Source organism: Narcine bancroftii, chromosome 1 (assembly GCF_036971445.1).
Source record: "Narcine bancroftii isolate sNarBan1 chromosome 1, sNarBan1.hap1, whole genome shotgun sequence".
Taxonomy (NCBI): domain Eukaryota; kingdom Metazoa; phylum Chordata; class Chondrichthyes; order Torpediniformes; family Narcinidae; genus Narcine; species Narcine bancroftii.
In genome coordinates this window covers 297,455,049-297,474,522 of record NC_091469.1, presented here as the reverse complement: position 1 = coordinate 297,474,522, position 19,474 = coordinate 297,455,049, and the positions used below count along the sequence as shown (strand labels likewise).

Genomic DNA, 19,474 nt, shown 5'->3' with positions numbered 1-19,474 from the left:
TGTCTCTTCTCACCCAATCTTCAGTAAGAACTTCACTCCTTTCACCTTCTGCTCCATCACCCTTAAATCTGATCAGTTGGTGAGCCAATCTTCACCAGTATCTCTGGCATATTTATCCCTTTTTGCCTAAGCCTGGCTTCCCCTGTACTATTGTGAATTGGGCTATCAACCACAACTTTTCCACATCCTATATTTCTGCTTGCCTGTCCCGTTAAGATGTTAACGTTCCCCCTTTGTAGATACCATCTGACCTGACAAATAGTTTTTGGTGACATCTTCAGAGTTATGTTTACCTTCATCAAGGATCTTTACTATTGCAAGGCAATGACTGTCTGCCTTACAGCTGGCAAAAGTTAGTGTATCACATATGCATTATCAATAAAATGAATCTTGAACCTTGAAAAGGAACATTTACTTTGCCGTTCTGAACTTCTTGCCTTGCTTATCACTTTAATATTGAAACTTAGTCAAGTCTCCAACTATACACATACCACAAAGTATTAAAGCTGTAGTATACTTTTTTTCCCAGTTGCTCTTTCATCAAATTAAATCTAATATAGATAATTGACTTAAAAATACCACTGTGAAATTCAAGCAAATATTTAGTGATTAATATTAATGAGACGACTCCATGACAAATTGTGAGTTGTAAGAATCAATAATTTTAAAGTAGATTTATAACTGATGCTAAGATGTCTTTCTTACCTGATGAGGTCCAGTGGTTGGTACTTGTACCACATGCCCCAACGGGCCCAGCGCTCATAGAGTAAGTGCCTGTGATTTAGTGCACCATGTGTAATGATTGAATGCCTGCTCTTGTAACTTCCCTGCACCGAAAAATAAACAGATAAATACATAAATATTTCTGACAAACACAGATTACCGTATAACGTGGCACCGTATCTTCGGAACATTGGGTCCCCTCTGGAATGTATTAACACAGGGTGCGGAAATTCCCTTTGTGGTCCAATATTGTACAGCACCTGAGGTGAACAGGGCTGAACTAAACAAAAACAGATGCGAGATTGCAGAACTTTAGTTCTGAAACTTTGACTGAACCTGATATATTATGGGATTGATGGCACTGGCAGATTCAAAGGAAGAACATGGTGGCGCATATATTTTGGCTGAGAAAATGCACAGGCACTTCAGATTAATGCCAAAAAGATAGAAGGGAAATGAACAAATAGGGAATAATATTTAAATGAATTCAGGAGCAGAGTCTATTTCTTAAATTGAAACACTGTCACAGGACTTAAACAGTAGGTATAAAGTGAACGGCGAATGCCAGGAGAAGTATGTATTCATCAAGGCTTTATCCAACCCTGTTTAACAGAACAGAAAATTAAACTATGTCCAAGATAAGCTGGTGAGAGAAGAGTCAGGGTTACAATGGTAGCTTATTTGGGAATGTGATCAAACAAAACGAACACAATATCGGCCAATATATTGTAATGGAAGATTCTAACCTGTTTTTTTAAACTTGCAGCTCTGGGTTCTGCAAGGCTGAGAACCTGCTTGTGTTTTAGAATCAGCAGACATAAGCTAAATTCCACCAAGGGGCCAGAGATGCTGTTATCTGACGAAAGGACATCTGTGTACCAAGAACATTTAATCTTCCTGCTTGATTTGGTCACAGACTGTCAGAGGCCTAGCCTTGATGCAAAATAAACCATTGTATTCAAAGTGATAAGCTGAAAATTATGTTATTTGTTAATTAACCTAGCATGCTAGCTTGCTTGCTTATCTTTCTTGCTGTGCTGGGAATAGGAGCTTGGGTAAGCAGTTTTTGGGTAATATAAGCCATGGTCCCGCTGCTGAAGTTTGAGACTCTCCGAGGGGTGGCAACATCTCTCAGCAAGAAGAACTTCTGAAGTCCAGCCAACGTCCCGGTCAGGGGAGGTGGAGAAGCTGCTACCGGTGCTCTGACAACCTACTACAAGTGTGCAGTCGTTGCCTTGCTTCGGCAGTTGGGACCAGTCCAAGCATTGATAAGTATAGTTGGGAAGGGCTTGCATATTGTAGTGTGAATTCAGCTTTAGATTTAGTAATAAAGCCTTCTATAAACTGAAGTGCTCTCAGTGTGTGTCTATTTTCTTTCGGTAGCTCAAACACTGTGACCAATCTAAAACGAACAAAATGAGAGGTATAAGTTTACCCAAGACAGATATATTTCGGCGCTTCTCCAAACCTTGGGTGGAAAACACGCATTTTAAGGATTTTCTTAAGAGAGGAACAAGATCGCGAGCATCAAGGAACAATTTGCGGAACACCTCATTTATTGCCACCAACGATAAAGCAATCGAGTTGTTGTGCAGTTAACCGGTTACAGAGGTAGAGAGGATTAAAATGACGAAATGAAGGCATTATTCCTGCCACTTGGAAATTAAGAGATGGTAATGAGCTAAATAATGCATCAGATGTGGAGATGTAGTGATGCAGTCAGCACAGATAGAAAAATTGATGGCCATATGGGGAGTAGAGGTGACAGTAAAAAAAAACATGGTGGTGAGTGTGATTGCTCTGAGATCCAGCGATTCAACAGCATTCTTCCACGTTGCAAGAAAAACAGAGCACAATGGAAGCACTGATCTGATGGAAACAAGTTCCAGCAACCTATTTTATCCTGTAACACATGAACAAAATAATTGGTTCTGCTTTAAAGTATAATTGCCACATGTTAACAAAACCAACCACGTTTAACTGAGCATAAAATTAAACCATGTCTGGTGAGGAAGAGAGAGGGTTACAATGGTAGCTTATTGGGAATGTAATCAAGACTACACAAAAGAGTCTGGAAAAACAACCACCTGAAGAAACACACAAAGATCAGCGTGTACAGAGCCGTTGTCATACCCATGCTCCTGTTCAGCTCCGAATCATGGGTCCTCTACTGGCATCACCTACAGCTCCTAGAACACTTCCATCAGCGCTGTCTCTGCTCCATCCTCAACATTCATTGGAATGACTTCATCACCAACATCGAAGTACTCGAGCTGGCAGAGTCCGCAAGCATCGAATCCATGCTGCTGAAGACCCAACTGCGCTGGGTGGGTCATGTCTCCTGAATGGAGGATCATCGCCTTCCCAAGTTCGTGTTCTATGGCGAGCTCTCCACTGGCCACCGAGACAGAGGTGCACCAAAGAAGAGGTACAAGGACTGCTTAAAGAAATCTCTTGGTGCCTGCCACATTGACCACCGCCAGTGGGCTGATCTCGCCTCCAACCGAGCATCTTGGCACCTCACAGTTCGGCGGGCAGCAACCTCCTTTGATGAAGACCGCAGAGCCCACCTCACTGACAAAAGACAAAGGAGGAAGAACCCAACACCCAACCCCAACCAACCAATTTTTGCTTGCAACCGCTGCAACCGTGCCTGCCTGTCCCACATCGGACTTGTCAGTCACCAACGAGCCTGCAGCAGACATGGACATACCCCTCCATAAATCTTCATCTGCGAAGCCAAGCCAAAGAAGAAGAAGAAAAGAAGAATCAAACAAAACAAACACAATATTAGCCAAGATGTATTTCTGCACATCTCCAAACCATGAGTAAAAGAGACAGGATAGAGAGCTTCATGGAATGAATTCCAGGAAACAGGGCCACAGACAATGCTAATAGCCTTGTCCCTCCACTCTATCCTGACCCACCTGAAAAATAAAGCCTGTTTTTCGACTTCAGCTGCCATTTATCGACTTCAGGTCAGCGTTTAACAGAATCATTTCCCAGAGGATGGTGGAGAAGCTGGGACTCAACATCTCTCTCTCTATAACTGCATACTGGACTTCCTAAAGGAAAGATCACAGTCTGTCTGGGTCAGTAGTAGAATGTTGAGAAGCGTTACGCTGAGCACTGGCACACCTCAGGGATGTGTGTTCAACCTGCTACTAATGACTGCATCGCCAAATCCAGCTCCAACAGTGTCATCAAGTTTGCAGATGACACAACAGTAGTTGGCCTCATCCGCAAGAACGAAGAGTCACGCTACGGAGAGGAGGTGTAAAATCTCATGAAATGGTGCGAGCGCAATAGCATGGACAAGACGAAGAAGATGATTGTGGACTTCAGGAGGACCAGGAGTGACCACCCTCCACTACACATCAACATCTCTATTGTGGAGAGAGTGCAGAGCGACAAGTTCCTTCCAGCTCACCCATCGTGGACACTCAACATCTCACTTGTCAGGAAGGTGCCTTTCTTGAAAGGAATGAAGTGGGCAATGTTATTGGTCACCATTATGCCAACTTTCAATAGGAGATCGATTGAGAACATCCTGGCCTACTGCATCACAGTATGGTACGGCTGCTGCAGAGAAATGAACCAGAAGTCAATCATAAGAGTGGCAGAGAGGATCACTGGAGTCTCCCTAAACTCCCCCCCCCACCCCACCCCCACCAACCTGATCTACCGGGACCCTCATTTGAAGAGGCCGCACAAAATCACTGGGGATCCCTTTCCACCCTGCGCGCAGTATCTTTCTGCTGCTCCCATCGGGAAAAAGATACAGGAACATCAGAGCCAGCACCACCAGGCTGACGAACAGCTTCTGCCCACAGGCAGTGAGACAAAGGAACCACTCACACTGATCATCCGAGACTCTCATTCACAAAACAATATTTATTTGTACAGATGAAATACTTGTCCTGCGTTATGTATTTTTTTGCCTGAATGCGTGTTATGTCGGGTTGTACTTGTACAATTAGATAACAATAAACTTGAATTGACTTAAAAGCTATATTTATGAAAACAAATATGCCCTTACTCAACAGGAAAAAGGGCAGTAAAAGTGAGAGGTTGCTTTTATAATGGAAGTGGAGCATGAGCCATTTTGTAGCTAAACTGCTTTTAGTCAGGCCAAGACCAATTCTCCAGAGATGAGTCTCTGTAATATTAGGTTAAACAGTAAACAAGGACAGGAGAGAAATGCGCAGAAGAGTGAGTTTTCTTTTAATGCCAAAAGGAGTTTAATGACTTGCAAAGCACAGCTTTTAAACATCAGCATTCATTGCTGTAATGAGAACAGCCGTAGAAACAAGTTTGTTGAAAGTGCCTGAAGGTGTTGTATTTAAATTCACGCAGTGAACGAAACAAGGTCAATGAGCATGCACAATTAGAAACATTGGCAGTTATGGTCTTCTGGACATAACAGAGTCACAGCAGAAGTAGGATCACCACTGGGAGCTAAACATCCAAGGATACCCATCCTATTGAAAACATAGGAAGGTGGGCAGAGAGGGGCAGGGCGGCTCTATGGATAAAAATTGAAATCAAATTCTTAGATCCTTAGCAAGAAGGGACATAGGATCTGAAGATATAGAATTCTTGCGGGTAGAGTGGATAAAATGCAAGTGTTAAAAGATCCTGATGAGAGTAATGTATGGGGTCAGAGAAGGCAATGTTAATAGGGGACTTCAATATTCAAGTGGACTGGAAAACTCAAGTTGACACTTGAATGCCGATGAGATAGGTTTTTAGAACTTAGGGAAAAGGCAACTCTGGATTTGGTGGCATGCTATGAACCAAATTTGATTAGGGATCTATAGGTAAATGACCCCTGAGAAGGCAGCTGCAATTAAATGATCTAATTCACTCGACAGCTTGAGAGGGAGAAGCTAAAATCTGATGTGTCAGTATTTCAGCTGAGTGAAGGTAACTTGAGAGGCATGGAAGAGGAGCTGGCCATACAGTTGATTGGAAGTAGGCCCCTACCAGTCATGGCAGGGGTTTCATAAAACATAAGAGTTTTCTCATTTATGGTTTTTACATTCAAGTTCTGACAATTCACTGTAATAAATTTGCATATTTACCTCCAGAGTGGCCGTTCACACAGTAAGCACGTTTACACTGACTTCCTCTGTCGCGGGGATTATCGGAGAGTGGACGTGGGTTGACATCGACTCGGACGTGCAACGTCGTCATTGACATCATTAACCTGCGTCCAAAAAAGCCTCCAGAAAGATCCACAGATCGTGTGTGTATGTTTAGCAATATGTGAACGAAATTTAATGGAACAGTGTAATGTAGTTCCATCCTTTTTGTGTGTATATTTGCATCTCTATAAGATGAGTTGTAATGTGCCTTTGTGAAATGTTTGTACAGGTTTGTATGTTAAATGCAATAAAACTGTTTAAAAAAGAAAGAGTCGAATGTCTCCTTAGCTTGCGGTAGATTTTAAACTCCCATGTTGCCCACCGCAAGCTGAACACCATCGCATGTCATCAAGAAACTCATATTAATTTGCCCATTTTTGCGGACCACTTGCAGTTCAGTTTAGACTGCAGGGAGTCCGTCAAAATGTCTCTGGCTCCTGCAGGAAAAATGCCGGGATGGAAATCAGCTACTAATTTCTGTCCCGACCTTCCCACACAGCCTGCATTGGGGGAAATTTGCGCAAATTTCCCACTTCTCAGTGGCTGTGTGAAAGTCGTAATTGATTTACAGTATTAAGTCCATGGAATGTGCCTCAAATGAAACTGAACAAATGATTACAGTATTCATGAACCTTGCATGCTCAGTTTCACAAGTTTTCACCTGATTGAAAAATATATGGCTGTACCATTTCAGTTGAATTTCAGTGAATAAAATGACAATCGCAAAACAAATCAAATTAAACAAGAAAATCTGCAGATGCCAGGATCCACCAAAGTGCTGGAGACATGCATACAAGTAGAAGTGATGAATGTAATTATGCCCTATTCTGAAGAAACATTCTAAGTGATTAAATCATTTATTAAGACCAGAAATGTGTTATTTTTTTAAATATCAACAGAAATAAATTATGCAAAAATAAATCCAAATTTGCTACTGGTTTGAAATACTAACTGGAGAAAGAATGAACAAAGTATTTACAGAAAAGTGATACATTAATATGATAATATATGGTAACATTGTTACCAATACTTGCATATTACCATTTAAAATCAAGTTACAAATCTAACTCTCAAGCATAATCTCATTATAAGATTCAAATAACTTCAGCTATCTGCAAATCTCCCAGGTAATCTGTTTAAACTGCAATTTGCTCTCTCAATTTATTGGTAATTCCCGAAGGTTCATCTGGTCTTCTCAAGAAACCCACACAACGGAACAGTTTAATCCATAAAACAGAAGTCCCATTTGTGACTGTTTTCCTGTGCAGAAGTTGTCCAGAAATAGCATTTGGCACATGAAGCGGCCCCACTCATTCCCTACAGAATCTCAACAGGATTGGACATTTCCCATTGTGGGATTACATTTTCAACACATGCATTAATTATTCACTGAGAGTAAAGGATTACGAGGTCACAACCCCCAATCTTCCTCTGGAATTCTCAATAAAGAGAGGAGAGGTAAGGTTTAAAAGGGATCTGAGGGGTACCTTTTTCACACAGAGAATGATGAGGATATGGAAGAAGCTGCCAACAGAAGAGGTAGAATTGTAACATTTAAAAACCTTTTGACAACTGCATGGATAGGGGAAGGATATGGGCCAAATGGAGTAAGTGGAACCAACTTGTTTGGTGTGGTCTGATTCTGTTCTGTAGAACAGCCTCTGTTAACTTTATTTCGGCTACATTCCCTACCCATCTCCTGACTTTACTCAGTTAATAGGTCCTCTTCCCTGTTAAAACAAAGTACAATAAATTCAAGAGCACATTTCTTGTTCCTTTAAAGCGGCAGAATTGTTTGAGAAGGTGGTTAAAGCATTATACTGAATCCATTGCATCTCAACAGGGGAAAAGAGTATAAAAGCAGGAAAGTTATGTTAATATTTAAAAATTAGTTCAGTCACAACTGGAGTACTGACTATTTTGGATGCGCCACCTTTGGACATCCTTAAAAGGATGCAGAGGAGATTTACCAAAGTTCTTTTGTTCTATTTGGAACATTAGAGGTTGTGAGGAGAATGAATAGATGCTTCTCAAAATCTAAACAGAGAAGATAATAATTGGAGAAAAAATGTTCCAATTGAAAAATTGAGGGATTCAGAACAACAGGTCATAGAAAGAGGTTAAAAGAATAGTAAAATGACATGAGGGGCTTGGAATTGGAAATGTGCTGGGAAAAGAGAAAATGAGGCAGATTTAATTACAGAGTTGTGAAAGGATCTGCATGAAGATTAGAGGAACACATTGGCTTATCTAATTAAACGGAAAAGTGATAGTGGCTGTATTAACTTTACATGGAGTCATTTGTTACATAGCAGAAATCCATGGTCATAGTCACCAAATCTTAGCAATCCATTTATCTTAATATGAGCCTAAAGGTAAACCTTTGAAATTAAAAGTAGTGGAGAAGGCGTGTATATTCAATTCCAGAATGACTGAACAAAATCTGAATTTATTGTCATGGACATGTCTTGAAATTCATTCTTTTTTGTCAGCATCTAAAAGTACCTAACTTTTATGCAGCATTCCGAACACCAGCAACGTCTAAAAACTGGCACTTCTTTCGGTGGATGACTTCTGATTATCAAAGATGGATTTCAGAGCCAAACATGACCCAATGCGACCCTCACTCAATGCCCATGTATCCCATCGTGTTCCACATCAGTAATTTGTGGTATCATCACCTAATGAGTGGCCTTTCATGGTGTGTGCCATTGCTAATTAGTGTGATTAGCTAGATCATTACTTTACAAGAGCCCCTCCCTGTCGAGTGTCATTGTCACCTGCCCTCCCAGGTGATTCAATGTTTGAGATGCAAGTGCATTCACTGTATTCGCACTGTTTGAGATTTATGAGCCAGTTTTATTTTTAAGTTTTACTTTAAAATTAAAAAAACATGCTAGTGATATGTTTTTTTAAAATCTAAATTAATTTAACACCCGCCCCCCCCACCCCACCCCAGATTTGTGCAATTTTGCAACATTGCAATTGCTTAAAGGGACCGCCATTTTAAAATGATTCCAAAATCCGGTAGATTCTGGACAACGGCAGGTGTCTGGTCTTGACGATATTGGATAAAAGGTTAGACACCTGTACAAAAATAAATAAACAGCACAAGAAAATAGGAGAAAGTGAGAGGCTGGTTCATTATCAATTCAGAAATGTGACGGGCAGAGGGGAAGAAGCTGTGATTACGTCGCTGGGTGCTCATCTTCGGGCTCCTGTACCCTCATATGGAATAAAAAGGCAGGGTATATGAAGGATTAAATAGAAACAGTAAAAAGATAACATACTCTCACCTCATGTGGAGGGAAGGCAGAATCGTATGTTCCATTGTTGAGCAGCCTATTTAAACCTGAAGAGAAACAGTCAAACAGTAAATAGACGTCAGTCCATTCTGATATTTTTACCCAAAAGGATAAACAAAAAGGCTTTTGCTGATGTTATCTTTCAGCGAAGCATTTGTCAATGAAGGCAAGAATGCCATGGGGATATTTCAATTGAAAAATATATTGTGTCTTATTGCTCAAAAAAAATCTCTAATGCTAAATTTGCATGCTTTATCACTTTATGCTTGTGATCTTTATTTTCAATTATGCATTTTCAAGATATGCTTCCAGAAGCAAAATTACTCAATATTGGAAGCTATTGTAGATATATTGAACTTGGAACTGAATAGGCTTCTTTTTGTAGACTGAAATTGGAAAGGTCTCATTCCCTTATCTGCTCGTCTAGACAGAGATAGTCAACTATCAAAGCAGTACCTGCTTTCTTAACCTTCCGTTGCATTTTTATGTGGATAGAGTGACTGTCTAACTGAGGGGCATCTGGTGGTAAAGATCCAGTGAATGAAGTACAAGAACATGGAAAAGTATTTAATCAAGAAATAGACAAACATCTCATTAGTGAGGGCATCAAGGGATATGGGGAAAAGGCCGGAAATTGGAACTAGTGTAGAGTAACTTAGTGTAGATTTACAGAACAGACTCGATGGGCCTAGTAGCCACCTTCTGTTCTTCTGTCATGTGATCTTGTGAATGGAAAATAATTTGTGATGATTTTTTTGTGAACTACAGGCTTTTTTTTTAATGAAAAAAATGCATTCTGCAAATCAGATTTAATCATTAAAACATTACCCATTTTAGATTTTCCATCTTCATATTTTGTCCTTTGTAGCACATGATGCACTATTCTACTTCTTGTAGAATTACTGAAAAATGTATCTTTGTTGGTTATGGTAAAGCTAAAAAGAGGAAAAAAAAAACAAGTTGTGAAATTTAACATTTAAGCTTTGCACGCCAATAGAAACCACATAGAATTAAGGGTCATTAATTTGAATCATGAGCAGAGATTATCTAGAGATGTGTTCTTGGTCAGTATCACTAAATGGCCCATGGTGGCATTTTGAAATTAACTTTTGATATCGACCACAAAGTTCAATAATGGCTGTATGTAATATGCATTGTAAAACCAACTGGTATCAAACTTCCAAGGAGATATGGGGATTTTGAGACGATGTTGCCATAACTTCTCATGTACAGAATGAGTTTGGTTCTTTGGTATGCGTAACATTAATGTGATTTTAGACTGTTAAAATGACTGACATAGATACATTTTCAAGTTCCCTGAGTGTTATACTCACTGGTGCATTCGTGCTCTACTAAACGGTGCAGTGTAGCTCTCGGTCTCTTCAAGATCTGGTAGAGCTTCTTTATCAAGTTGCATTGGGTTTCTTGGCAACCAGTTTTTCATGTGTCGCATGTTCTTCTGAACACTGATACAAAAGTGTCACACTATTTAAGTGGAAGTGTACTTAAACAATCCAAGAACAATAATTTAAACTTAAGAATGACCAAAACAATTGCTCAGAACTGGCACAAAAGTGTGAATGCCATTTCATTTTTAAATATAAAATATTGCAAGCCAAAGTTAACTAAATTACAACAGAACTAATGTTAGCTATTCCAATAATCAAGATATTTACAGTGGAGTTAATTAACTATAGTTTGAAATCTTGCTACTGCATCAGATGCTTTTTACTCCTACAATTGGTATCAATTCAATTAAAGATTAATGATCCGGAAGTTTCTTTGCACTTTTGATGCCTGCATGAAATAATTACTTGTTATGCGCCTACAATTTTTTTTAAAAACTAGAAACAATATTGGTAATTATATAAAGATACAGTAAAATTATCACAGGACCAATTTGAGACTAATGACAAGCCATTCCCCCTTAAGTTTTTTTAAAAACTTGTTACTTTAAAATGAGACGTGATGCAAAAAGACACCGTAGTTGAGCTTTGTCCTGTTATTGTTGCAAAACCAATGCAGCTAATTGTGGAGTGAATTTGTTTGGATTAGAGACAGATAAAATGTATCAGGACAAGTCATTACCTGAAATGGATGAAAACATCTGGTCCATTTAGTAAATTTAAAGCAAGGTAATAAATTTAGGGATAATATTTAAAATTCTCAAAGACTGATCTTACTTCTTTGGGGTATTGGGGTACTTAGTTGTGATAATCAACTCTCCTCATACATGAAGTTACATTTCAGAATAATCATTAACTGGTCACATGGGTGGATATTTTACTATTAGTTGCTCTTCCAGCTACAACAGCAATTGTTTGAACAAATTATTACCAAAGCTTTTAGAATCATATTAAATGTTCCTGGGTTCCGAGTTGTGCATTCGAGAACATCTGTTTCCACCCTATGATACATTCCTTCAATTGACAATTCGTTAATAACACAAAAGCATGCAAACCAAGCAACTCATGCAACTGGGGCAGTGTTTCCCAAACTCTGTGCTCTCTCCAAAGTGGGTTGAATGACGTTGCTTCAAGACCGTTTACAAGGCAGGAGGTAAAAACATGTTTTGTGTTCTTCCTAAAATGTGCAATTGCTACCCTTGAATTTCTCACTCAGAAGCTTTGCTGAATAATGCAACAAAGCACTGCAAGCTCTCTTTCCCAGGAGGCAGAGTGGATTCATCATTTAACACCAAATTTATTCTTGGTATTTATAAGTAAGTGAATCAATGCAGCAGGTTTACTTTGGAAGTACTTGGAAAATTATTTTCCAACAATTTGAAAATGAAAAGAGGGGGCCAATATTTTCAGAGATATGTTGGTAAACTGAGTGCTGGATTTCTCAGTGGAGCCACCAGGAGCTTCACCTGCAGGTGAACCTACAAATTCTATACTTGCTGGCTGGGACCTGCTGTCTCAGTGATTCCCCAACCACCCTTCTTGTCTCAATAGATGCACCTGCTGCAGTATCCATGAATATCGACTTGAAGAGATTTAACAGCTGTAATCAGAGAGGCAAGACGAACATAATTGCCACTGATTTGTGTTTGCTGCAGTGTGTTTAATCATTCAAGATATTTTTTGAAATATTTTTCTCGCTTTTTAAAAACAAATTGTTAAATTCTTCAAGTTGCATTACGGCATTGGCCAATAGCAAATTTGGGGTGCCTGTAGCTTTGTCATCTGTTTGGTTCAGGTTTTGTTCTAACCTTCCCACATGGGTGGATTTCATGGACAGCATTGCACAGAGCCTACCCGTGGGGCATTAATGTGCTCAACAGCAACTTCATCTTGATGGACATGGGGTTGCCAACAGTGACTCATGTGGACTTTGAAGTGAGTACCAGCAGACAATCACACTTCGCAAGTTCCAGGCCAGTATTTGTTTTGAGTGACAACAGGAAGATGGGCTGAGAAACCAGAGATTCATTTACGATAACCCATATGGCACAACCAATTAATGATGGCCTGTAAATGCAAGGTTTATTGTCACCGTCCACCGATTTTAAAATATTAATTTAAAAAATCTGTGAAAGCAGTTTAACAAAAGACCACACAGGTGCAAGGAATCAATAGGAAGCCACCACAGCCAGGAAAACCAGGAAGAAGTTGCTTGCTGGGTTAATGGTGGGGAATGGGAGAATATCGAGTAGATGGGAAGATGGGAATGCAGTTGCCCAATTAGATCAATGTTATTTTATCTCTCGGGATTGGGGAAACCCATACCTACTTCAGAGCCATCAGAACAAGGAGGGGGACCCGGCAGGAACTGAAGAAAAGGGAAAGCAAAATTGAAGCCAAATGAGGCTCTGGTTTCTTTGCTGAGCCAGAGGCTGGTTCAATGCCCCTAACAATAAGAGAAATAGAAGCACAAGAGAGTCCCTTCAGAGACATCGAGTGCCTGTGGATTAGCCTCCAGTGCTTCTGCAACCTCTCAGATTCCTGTTCAGCCCAAGCTTCAGGTTCAAACCTCCACTGTGATCAGGAGGCTTTCAGTGCTTGATGTCTTTTGGGAACCCTTTCAAATCACTATGCCACAGCTGCTCTGTGATTAGTACTTAAATTGGGGGGAAAAGAAGTTGAGAACCACATGCTCTCAGCACCCTCTCAAATCCCTTGGAATTCCTCCTGACCTGAGGGAGATAAAGGGCAAACCCTCCTGGGACCGATACTGATAGTGGTACAGTGCAGATGGGCTTCTGTGTCCCAAGATAACACCAGGTCACAACTTTTACATTTTAGTCAGACAACATTACCTGGAATAAACAGTCCCTACACTGCCAGAATCCTAACCGTTGAAGTAGTGTTTGACACAAACACATTGGAACTGCAATTTTAGCAGTTTGGGTTGTTAGATTAAAATCATTACTTAAATGTGGGTTTCTAGTTGTTTAACACAGAAGGAAATTTTAAGCAATGACATTTCAAGAACAATGGGTTCTTCAGTGGAGAATCGATTTGGTTCAAATTGAATTGGCTGTCACATTAAAGCATTCAGTGACAGGACAAGTGTGTGGCGCTGCATCTTGGGAGGTCAAATATACAGAGGAAGTGAATGGGACTTAAAATCATTGATGGGCAGGGGGATCTGGGGGGTGAGGTCCATGGCTCCTTGAAAATGGCCACACATGGAGAGAGAGAGAGTATTAAAGAAACGATATGATGGGACACCAAGGTCAAAAGTCAGGAAGTTGTGTTGCGGCTTAATTAACCTTTCATTCGGCTATACTTGGAGAACTGCGTGCAATTCAGGTCACCCCATAACAGAAACAAAGTGGAGATTTGAAAAGGTATAGAAGAGGTTTACCACAATGAGTTATCTGGAGAGGATGGACAAACTGATGTTGTTTTCTCTAGAACAGAGGTTTTCAAACTTTTTCTTTCCATTCACATACCATTTTAAGTAATCCCTAGGTGCTCTGTGATTAGTAAGGGATTACTTAAGGTGGTATCTGAGTGGAAAGAAAAAGTTTGAAATCTACTGTTTTGATCATACTCATTGTATGCACGGTTTCATAACTCCAAAGGAAATGGACCAATGACAATTCTTCTCAAGCAAAATATTTTGGTAATAATTAGGTCTAGAGCAGTGGTTCTCAACTTCTTTTCCCCCCAATTTAAGTACTAATCACAGAGCAGCTGTGGCATAGTGATTAGTTAAAGTAGTATGAGTAGAAAGAAAATCTAGAACGTAGGAGGCTGAGGAGTGACCTATCCAATTATGAGCGGCACTGATCAGATACACAATCAGATTCCTTTACCCATGGTAAAACCATCACATACTAGACAGCATGAATTTAAGAGGAGAGGGAAGGGGTTTAAGGGAGATCTGAGCAGCAAATTGTTCTCGCAGTGATTAGTAGGAGCTTGGAAAGGGCTTGCAAGGAGTAGTGGTGGAAGCAGATACAACAGCATAATTTAAGAGGCTTTCAGATAGATACATGAATATTAAAAGATGGAGGGATAGTTATCATATGTAAGCAGCAAAGACTGAGCATGACTTGCACAGCATCAAACACAGGGACTGAAGGGTGTGTGATCTGCATAAAGCAAAATATCACCTTACAATTAAAAATGGGATTTTTATTTCAATGGATAGATTATTTTAATGAGAAACAAAGGTAGAATTTGATTGTATATGTGATTTGTTTTACTGGATTAAAAAAAATTGAAGATGCTGGAAATCTGGAAGCAAAACAGAAAATGCTGTAAACATAAATCATCTGACAGCATCTGTGGAAAGAGAAACAAAGTTAATGTATCAGAGCAAAGTCATTTTATCAGAACTGAGGGGGGAAGAAGGTTTGCAGAGTGCAGGCACGTGTAAGGGTTGCCATGGTGATATGCCATGTGAATCCACCTGGTTTTCGGATTTACAAAAGAAAAGTTCTCCTTTCAGTATCTCTGCAAAAGCGATAACCTACTTCCGCAACTCCCTTTGTTTTCGACCTTTCTAACTTTATTAATCTATCAACCAGTCAGCTTTTTGCAGATTATTTCTCCACAGCAAACCCTAGCCTCGCCCCATCAGATATTTCAGCTTTGTTCCAACTATCCTTCCCTCTGCAACTTAAAATTAACTTAGTGTTTCACTTTCCTGGTTCTGATGAAGAGTCGTCAACCTGAAACGTCTCTTTCTATCGGTGCTACATTTTGTTTTCAGCATCTTCAGTGATTTTCATGCCCTTGCACTTGTTGTCATTTTGGGAATGATACAGTGAGTTGTGTGGAGCTCAGTATCATCTGGCATCTGAAACCAGATCAATTCAGAATGAGATTGATCCTTTCAAGAATATGGCAGAAAAGATTATCTCCTGCCTTGTACATCCATTTGAATAGAGGACCCAGAATTGAACACAATGCCTTGACATTGGTAACAAAATTTAACAAGACGCAAAATCAGAAAGTTGACTTTCTAGTATGAGACAGAATATTTATATTGGTGTTTTTAAAAAAAAAACATTTATACAGCTGGAAATACGTTTGGGAAACACTGCATATGAAAAATGTTCATGCATTAATTTGGAGAATTGTAAAATCACTTTAAAAATTATCTGACAGCTACTGTTGTCCATTTAATGTGCATCTTTCCAATTTGCTTCATTTTATGCAACTGTTAACCTGCACAGGTACTGAAGTAAATTTGTTAAATTTTAATCTAATGTATAGGAAACTCTGTATGAACAGTAGTGGAGGATTATGTAATGAACAAAAAACAGTTGAATGGTCTGTTGGCTGTAGTTCCTCTATAATTAGCTTTTTAATTAAAAAATTTAAACATCTTTGGCTCAAGTTGCAAATATTAATCTCAGTGCATTTTAATCATTTTCAAAATGATTCCAGTTATTATATCACTAATTAAGTTCATTCCCATGTCTGCTGGAGCAGGTGATCTACGCAGTGGTAAACATTACACCTACACTCTTAATAAAACACTGCAAGTTTTCCAGGCAAACAAATTGCTTTACTTTAGGGAGGGAAAAAAAAGTAACATACTTTTACATAACTTTGCCCTTCTTTTCCGTTGTCTTGAGAAAAATACTGAAAATATTTTCTGGGATCATTGGATTACTTTTAAAAAAGAACTGTTGAGGATTGACAGAGTTGGGGCAGATTAAGAAAAATATAGCAAAATAAATCTGAATGATGACTCCCATTGTGAGAAGTGGATTTTCTTCCAGAACTACCTAACAAAACCATAAGACCACGGACCATAAGTAGAAATAGGCTACTCAGCCCATTGAGTCTGCCTTGCCATTTAATCATAAGCTAGTCTATTTTTCCTCTCATCTTCAATGTCCATCTTTCTCGCCATAACCTTTGATGGTCTGGCAAATCAAGAACCTATCAATCTTTGTCTTAAATACACCCAATGACCTCGCCTCCACAACCACCTGTGGCAATAAATTCCACAGATGTACTACCTTCTGGCTGAAGCATTTCCATTCTAAGTGGTCACCTCTCAATCCTGAAGTTGTGCCCTCTTTTCCTAGCCTCAACTACCATGGAAAAAATTGACTTTACATATACTCTGTCAATGCCTTTTAGCCTTCAAAATGTTTCAATGAGATCACCTCTCAATCTCCTAAATTCCAACAAATACAGGCCAAAACATTACAATTTCAGGAATAAATGTAACGATCAGCTCAAATCAATACCATAGAGGAAAATAACAACTAACCTTTACCATCAGGGAAGTCAATAAATTTGGGGCAGAGATGAGGAGGAACTGCTTTTCCCCAGAGAGTAGTGAATCTGTGGCGTTCGACACCAAGGAAGCAGTAAAGACTGCCTCATTAGGAGAATTAAGGGTTATGGGAGGAAAAAGGCTGGTAAATGGAGCTGAATCCATGGCCAGATCTGTCATGATCTTATTAAAGGGAGCAACAGGCTTGATAGGCCAGACATTTCCCACACTTCTTTTTTATGTTCTAATGTTCTTATTACTGAATAATTTAAGGAAAAATTGTATCTATGTAATGCTTTTAACATGGTAAAATGCCTAAGATTTTCATAAGAACATTATTAAAATACAACAATTTAGGAAAGTGCCAATGAATTAAGATGGCAGTAGGTCATGCTGGTTCCAGTGAACCGGTTTTACTCTAGATTCAAGTATTGGCTATGCTGCATTGGTATATTCTCCTGGGTTCCTCTGTTCCGTCCTACATCTCAAATGGTGTGCTGATAGGCTACTTTCCACTGTAACTGGGAGTTTTGATGGGCATGAGACAGAGAGCAGATAACAGGAAAATACATAGTAGAAGGAGATCGATAGGATTGTTTTAAGCCCTACTTTAACTCAATGGGCCGCACAAACTCCTTCCAAGTTTGTAAGGACACAGAGAGAGAAAAAAAATCAATGAACTGTCAAACAAGAAACTGAGAGTATAACTAATTTTCTCCTATAAATTACTCAAGATAATGCATCCACCTGAAAACAATTTTGCTGGAAAGTATTTACATGTCCTATTATGCAGGATCTACTGAGCCAATGTCATTTTCTTGCAAAAGAAACTTCCAGCTTTCACTTCTCTGCAATAAACATATGCATGTTTTGGGGGGGGGGTGGGGGCGGGTGCACTTCACCGACGGCAGGCGAACTGGCTCCGAGTATTACAGTCATGGCAGCGGAGCAGCCGCATCAAGATGGCGCCGTCGGGTCGTCTTTTACGCTGGCCGGGTCGGGTCCTCATGCACGTGGGGCAACGTCATGATGACGTTTCCGGCGTGAGGGCAGGACTTACCTGTCGCCTTACAAGGTGCAGCGTGGGAAGTTTCAATAAACAAATGGAGTGCAAACAAGCCCACCAATCACTGGTCTCGTCCTTCTCGACTCCGTTGAGCTGCCGCTACACACGATTCAATTTTTTGTGTGAAAAATAAATGCTAACTCATGCAACTTTAATTGGGAATAGTTACCTTTGTGCAAATCACAAGTTCTCCAAAGTACAATGATGGGAATACTTTAGATCTATTGCTTAGAGAAAATTACTAGATGTAACAAATGATCTGAAAAGTCCAAATATATTTGTGGTCATAGGTTGTTCACCTTTGCATTAATCAAGAGCAGATTGACCGTCTGAAATTTATAGACTAAAAGGAATGAACAAAAGGGAAGCTTCCAATTTATTCACAGAAGGCAAGCCCTTCAAAACTGTCACTTGCTTGATAAAGAGTTCCTAAAATTTAAATTGAAAAACTTAGTTGCCATACTCTGTCTCTTCTGACGTTTTCATTTTCAAACAAAAGAAGGGCTCATGATCCTGGTTGTAAGTTGAGAAAAGCACTTTTGATCAGTTTGAGGCAATGATCTATCAACAAAAGCTGCAAGTATGTAATCTTGACCAAGCAAGGAATCATTTTTCTTTGCTGCTCTTAACTCCCTGGTGCCAGGAGTGGAGGATTTGAAAACCATCCACAATATTTAGTACACCAAGTACATTTGATTTTTTTTAATAGTTTTAAATTTGGAAATTTAGCACTTTTACGGGCAATTTGGGTCCACGAGCCCGTGTCACCCAATTTGCACCCAATTAACCTGCATCCCCAGTACATTTCGAACAGTGGGAGGAAACCGGAGCTCCTGGGGAGGGGGGGGGGGAACCCCACGCAGACAGCGGGAGAACTCACAAACTCCCGACAGTCAGAGCGGTATTCGAGCCCTGGTCCTGATCGCCGGTGCTATAAAGGCGTGGCACTAACCACTTCGCCAACCACGCCGCACCTGCAATGAAAATGTACGAGGTGAACAGCAGCAATTATGGAAATCAAGAATTCCATAACGAAACATAACTACTTCTGCTTCAATGATCTTGTGGCAATAGGTTTAACCTACAAATGTCAATAAGTCAATTGGTAAATTCAATTTCCTCACCAACTTTGGTTTCTAAATTTTTATACTATATTGGACAGCAGCAACATCTATAGTGTTCGGCCTGTGATTTTACAATCTGCACAGGATGGAACATAGCATGAGCAAATACTGCAGAGCACCTACCAACCTGCTCATCATTTTGCTCCTCCTATTGGCATAATAACATTTTTTCCTGGATGGATAGGAAAACAAACACTAAACACAAGGAAGATAAGACCAAGTAACACGGAGTAATTCAAATGTCAAGATGCCATTGTGCAGCAATGGAAACATTGCAATTAAAATCAGGCACAATGCACTTTATACGATACGTCTCCTCAAGCAGAAGCTTCATAGGGTTAAAGTAAAGGACGATTGTTGTTGTTTGAGAATAGCATGAATCAAATGCTAGTACTGACTTGTTACACTGGATTATTC

General features: G+C 39.7%; 1 protein-coding gene across 1 annotated transcript in view; it reads right to left on the bottom strand.

Moving 5' to 3' along the window:
• The window catches only part of ano3 (anoctamin 3), a 344,977-nt gene that overhangs the window by 143,496 nt on the left and 182,007 nt on the right, over window positions 1-19,474 (bottom strand). Inside the window, exons 6-10 of the mRNA XM_069905103.1 lie at window positions 19,185-19,229; window positions 10,510-10,641; window positions 10,004-10,110; window positions 9,167-9,222; window positions 706-827 (exon numbers count right to left, since the gene is read on the bottom strand). Coding sequence (XP_069761204.1) covers window positions 706-827; window positions 9,167-9,222; window positions 10,004-10,110; window positions 10,510-10,641; window positions 19,185-19,229 — 462 coding nt within the window. The remainder of the gene's footprint in view (window positions 1-705; window positions 828-9,166; window positions 9,223-10,003; window positions 10,111-10,509; window positions 10,642-19,184; window positions 19,230-19,474) is intronic.